Here is a 5,000-nt window from a genome sequence, read left to right as displayed (position 1 = left end):
AATAAAAATTACCCATTTTCTTTGTTCAAAACCAAGCTGCTCGTTGCTGGGCGGACGTGACATCAGACTATTGAATCCAATTTCTGAGGTCCCTTTGGTGCAAAGCAGTTTTGACTTATCAGTAAATTGTACTGTCAGAAAACTAATTGTAAGAATCCTTTTCCCGAGTTGATTTGTCTTCTTTTGTGGAAAAAGTTATTTGAATTAATGTTATTATTGGCCAATGGTCTAAATCCGCTTTATGCCAAAACAACACCTTTTCATCACCATGAAGTAAGACAAAACTGCAAAGCCCTTATAGCATGGTTACTTTTGTGGGATAGGTATATAATGCAATTTTATTTTAGAATCAAAACCAATTGCATCATAGGTACTCTTATGATTTTTTTTTAGGGGGGGGGGGGATAAAAAGACAATGTGATAATTTAATAGTATGTAGCACTGTAGAATTATATTGCTTTGTTTCATATTGCATTTTTGAGTGGTTGCATGTTTGAGCGAAAGAAGCCACGTTACTGTTAAGCGCTTTGAGCTCGTTGATATACCCGGAAAGGCGCTATGTAAAAACCATATATTATTAATAGTAGTAATAGACATTGTATATCGTTAATTGTATAGATTGGAAACGTCTTTGAAATTGAATTTTCATGATTTTATTTCCATGTAATGTATCATGTAGATTGACGACAGGAGACAACAAATGGAGAAAGAATGTGTATTTCCGTTGAAGATGATGGAAAAACTAAAGTACGTTCCAACATTTTCCTATAAATTGTCAAAGCTGGAGGTGAGCATGAACAAACACATGTAAAGATTATTTTTAATGTTTCTTATGAGCTGTAAGTCCTGAAGCGATTGGGCAGCTGGGTCCGTTAGATCTGGCAAACAATACGTTTCGATAGACTAGGTTCCTATCCAAAGGGTAGCAAGCAATTAATTGCTATTATCAGTTTTACCCTATAGAAACCTGGCTCCACGGGCCTGATAGCTCTGAAGGACTACCCTATAAATCAAGATAGTTATGGTATCAAAGTTGTGACAATATAATAAATTGCTTATTTCCTTGATTACAATGGTTGCGTTCTTACGTACATGATGTATCATTATGCGTTCAGCAGAGAAAACATTATTCACACACACACACACACACACACACACACATACATATATATATATATATATATATATATATATATATATATATATATATGTATATATATATATATATATATATATATATATATATATATATATATATATATATATATAAGGTCACTCACATTTTTTTTGCCGATACAATTGTTTCAATGTCTTCCATATCGTCAATCGACAATTATCCACAGTGTGTGTTTTTTTTCTCTTTTAGTTGATAAAGCACACTACGGATAACAGTCGACTGACGATAATTTGAATATTAAGACATTGAATCAATTCTTTCGGCAAAAAAAAAATGAGTGACCTATTTATTTTTATATGCTCTAACCAACATTATCGAGCGCTTTCGTACCTACAAGTACCCACCAACACTCATATATATATATATATATATATATATATATATATATATATATATATATATATATATATATATATATATATATATATATATATATATTACAGGCCCAGAAAATGATTAAGGGGATAATGTTCTGGTCGTTTACGGCCTTCCATTCCACGTATTACATGATATGTGATATTGGTTTGTATTGGATATTGGACTTGGTGAGGAGACACATGGACTTCAGTACCGAGGCATCCCTTCCACCACATCTCAAGATGCACGTCAAAGGGGAAGGGCCTATGTCGGACATGTTTAAGGTAAAGGATTTGTGTGCATGTGTTTGTGTGTGTGTGTGTATGTGTGTGTGTGTGTATGTGTGTGTGTGTTTGAATAGTAATCAGTTGAATATATTTGATTGATGGTACGGTGTTATTTATAAACTCGCATCAGTTCTGCTCGCCAATCGCAACCAATACATACAACTATTATGCAACATTTAATGCTTAGTCTTTAGATAGTATGCGCTTGGCTAAGAAGTTCACAACATTGTCATCCGGAAGTATAACTGGCCAACACACAAAACTGTGTGTAACCATGATCGTTTATAGTCGGGTTAATACAGTTTAGTGAGAGTTACTCATAAACGCGGATGGCAAAAGACAATAACAAAGACCTAAGTGACGTCAACTTCGAACTATCTAATCTATATAAGAGAATTCCGTTTTACTAATCACTTCTCTGGTAATACTTCATACTTAATACTTAACTGTAAAGTTAAGTAAATGATTACCTTTTTTTATGATTTATTATTTATAGGCTGACTTAGCTTTGAAGCAGTACTGCTGCTAAGGTCATAGTCACTCAGATTGACCCTAATAATAATAATAATAATAATAATAATAATAATAATAATAATAATAATAATAATAATAATAATAATAATAATAATAATAATAATAATAATAATAATAACAATTGAGCCTTTATATAGCGCAATATAAATTAAACGTGCTCAAAGCGCTTTACAAGGGGCCCTTGGCCAACAGCAACATTTAACATATAGGACGGGACATGACGCCTATTAGGCGATATTACAATTATTTTCGGACAGAGACAACGCTGTTAACGGCCAAGCTAGTACTCATTGAACACCTGAGCACGGTGAGAGAATGTGAGTAAATTCCTTTTCCAAGGGCTCAGCTATGCGCCGAGCGAGGCTCGAACCCAGCCAGATTGACGAGCGGGGTCACATTTATTTCATTTCAATCTTTTTCGTTCCATTCAGGCCATGGTCGGGGTTTTGGAACCAGTATCTGACGACGGTCTCGACGTCAACTCGGCCTCGTGTTTGCCGAAACCCATAGAGCCAGCATGGGACGTCTACAAGATCATCATCGCCATCCTCATCATCTGCTTCTTCCTCACAATCTTCGAGGCTTACGGTCTCCGTCTACGACACGTCGTGGCCGCGTGTTACTATCCAGAGAGAGAACGCGCTAGGGCTGTGTGGCTGTACAATCACATTCTAAAGGTTGATATATTTTTTGACTTGGCTGAGAATATTATATAATGATAATAATAATAATGAAATTTATTTATATTGCGCCCACTCCTCTATATAATAAAGCTCTAGGCGCATAACAATAACTTCAATCCATTCAAATTTCTCTCTCTCTCTCTCACACACACACACACACACACACACACACTATCTCTATCTATCTATCTATCCATCACACTCCCAGTCTCTCTCGCTCTCTATCTCTCTCTCTCTCTCTCTCTCTCTCTTTCTCTCTCTCTCTCTATCACACACACACACACACACACACACACACACACAAACAATATATGTGACATGTCTTTAAATAGCATTTTCTCGGGGTGAGCCTGCTGAATGAAACTTAATAAATGTTCAAGCTTTACTCATAAAATGTGAGCTTGACATGAAGTTCTTTATTGAGGAGGGTTAATTTTTTTTTCTTAAACTTCAAACATTTTAATTGCTATATGTGACTCACCTTCTCAAAACGGTCTTTTCTATGCTGGCCCAAAAATTGAATTTAAAGTTGAAATAAGAAATACCAACATTGAGGTTTTCCAATGTGAGAACTTATTTTCCAAAATGACGAATAGAAATTAACCCCAATTTTCATTTTGCCATGCTGGCTGTAAACTCAACTCTGAATCATCTAGTCCATCCCGACATAACACCGCTTGGAGACAATGGGTCACATTTTAATAATTATTTTTAATTTCAGATTGATTTTTGTTATCTACTTAATTCTGACCTTATGCCAAATTAACGTGGATGAGCACATATCTACGGAGGTCAATCTTTTGAAACTGGGAGAGAAGCTGCCGGGCTCTGTACCAAAAAAAGGAGAGGCAATGGGTAACTGAAAACAGATTAAGGTCAAGAACCTGACCACAGGCTTCATCAGGGGTTGGATTTCCACCTGCCCCACGTATGCAAGTTGTGGCAAAGAACCCAAAAACCGCAGAGCATTTGGTTGAACATTGCATTGCGGATTCGCGACTGTACACGAATGCGGTAAAGATTTGGCCGTCTGTATAGACGTCTGTATAAATTGTGTTGTGATACCACCGTAAGCTGCTTAAGTGGAAAATCGGTCCGGGGGGGGGGGGGGGGGGGTGATGAATCAAACTACGACACAGCTACCTATCTTATGCGGCTGGGTGGTCTTATGGTATGATAGTCACCTTCGTACCAGAAGGAACAAAGTTCGAGTTTCGCTCTAAACGGCGCTAGTTGAGTCCTTGTAAAAGGCTCTTTATCACATGCCTTGCCGTAATCATGTGCAAAATGAGTACCTGGCCGTTAACAACGTTGTCCCTGTCGGATAAAAGAAAAGTGTAATATCGCCTGACAGACGTCAAATCTCGTCTTACACGATTAGCATCGCCGTTGACTTGGGGCCCCTTGTAAAGCGTTTTAAACACTTTAAGTGGATACTGCGCTATAAAAAGGTTCGTTTTCCTTTGTACTGTTGGGTAAAGAGGAAGGGATCAGGAAACAGTGAAGTCAAAATACAGATTTATCCAAGTAGATGTTAAACGAGCCTCTTCTCGCGTTTTTAAAATCATGCCACGTTAAGCCGGAACACATCTTTTCGCACATTTCGTATATAATTTATGATACAACTTAAATTTGGCACGAGTTTTTGCAGCTTGTAACTTCAGTTGGGCGAATACATCTCATTAAATTATCTCTAACAGGCTATGAAGTTTGAAGATCATGATTACCATCAATACTCAAATGCTATTTTTACCGGCTTGATATTGTATAGGCATGGAACTCTTAAGTTTCTTGTCTCAAATACCACTTTCATTCTTTCGCACTCTGATTTTTTGAAAATAGAAAGCACATTCTTGACGACATTGAGAGCTTAAAGCGGACACTGTTTTGTGGTTCTACCCCTTCCGAGAGGTATTCTCCAAATTTAAGTCGTTGAATCTCTTCATTTTCAATTCTAATCAT

The 5,000-nt window shown here is 36.8% G+C and overlaps 1 protein-coding gene across 1 annotated transcript in view; it reads left to right on the top strand.

Annotated features, from left to right (window-relative positions):
* LOC144964113 (DC-STAMP domain-containing protein 2-like) overlaps positions 1-5,000 on the top strand; it is a 40,470-nt gene that overhangs the window by 25,712 nt on the left and 9,758 nt on the right. Inside the window, exons 9-11 of the mRNA XM_078898049.1 lie at positions 680-787; positions 1,621-1,818; positions 2,787-3,032. Of these exons, the coding sequence (XP_078754175.1) occupies positions 680-787; positions 1,621-1,818; positions 2,787-3,032 (552 nt within the window). The remainder of the gene's footprint in view (positions 1-679; positions 788-1,620; positions 1,819-2,786; positions 3,033-5,000) is intronic.

This window comes from Berghia stephanieae, chromosome 2 (genome assembly GCF_034508935.2).
Source record: "Berghia stephanieae isolate SIO BIC M18660-M18661 chromosome 2, UCSD_Bste_1.3, whole genome shotgun sequence".
Taxonomy (NCBI): Eukaryota; Metazoa; Mollusca; class Gastropoda; order Nudibranchia; family Aeolidiidae; genus Berghia; species Berghia stephanieae.
The sequence above is the reverse complement of the archived record's forward strand: the minus strand, read 5'-3'. Positions and strand labels throughout refer to the sequence as shown.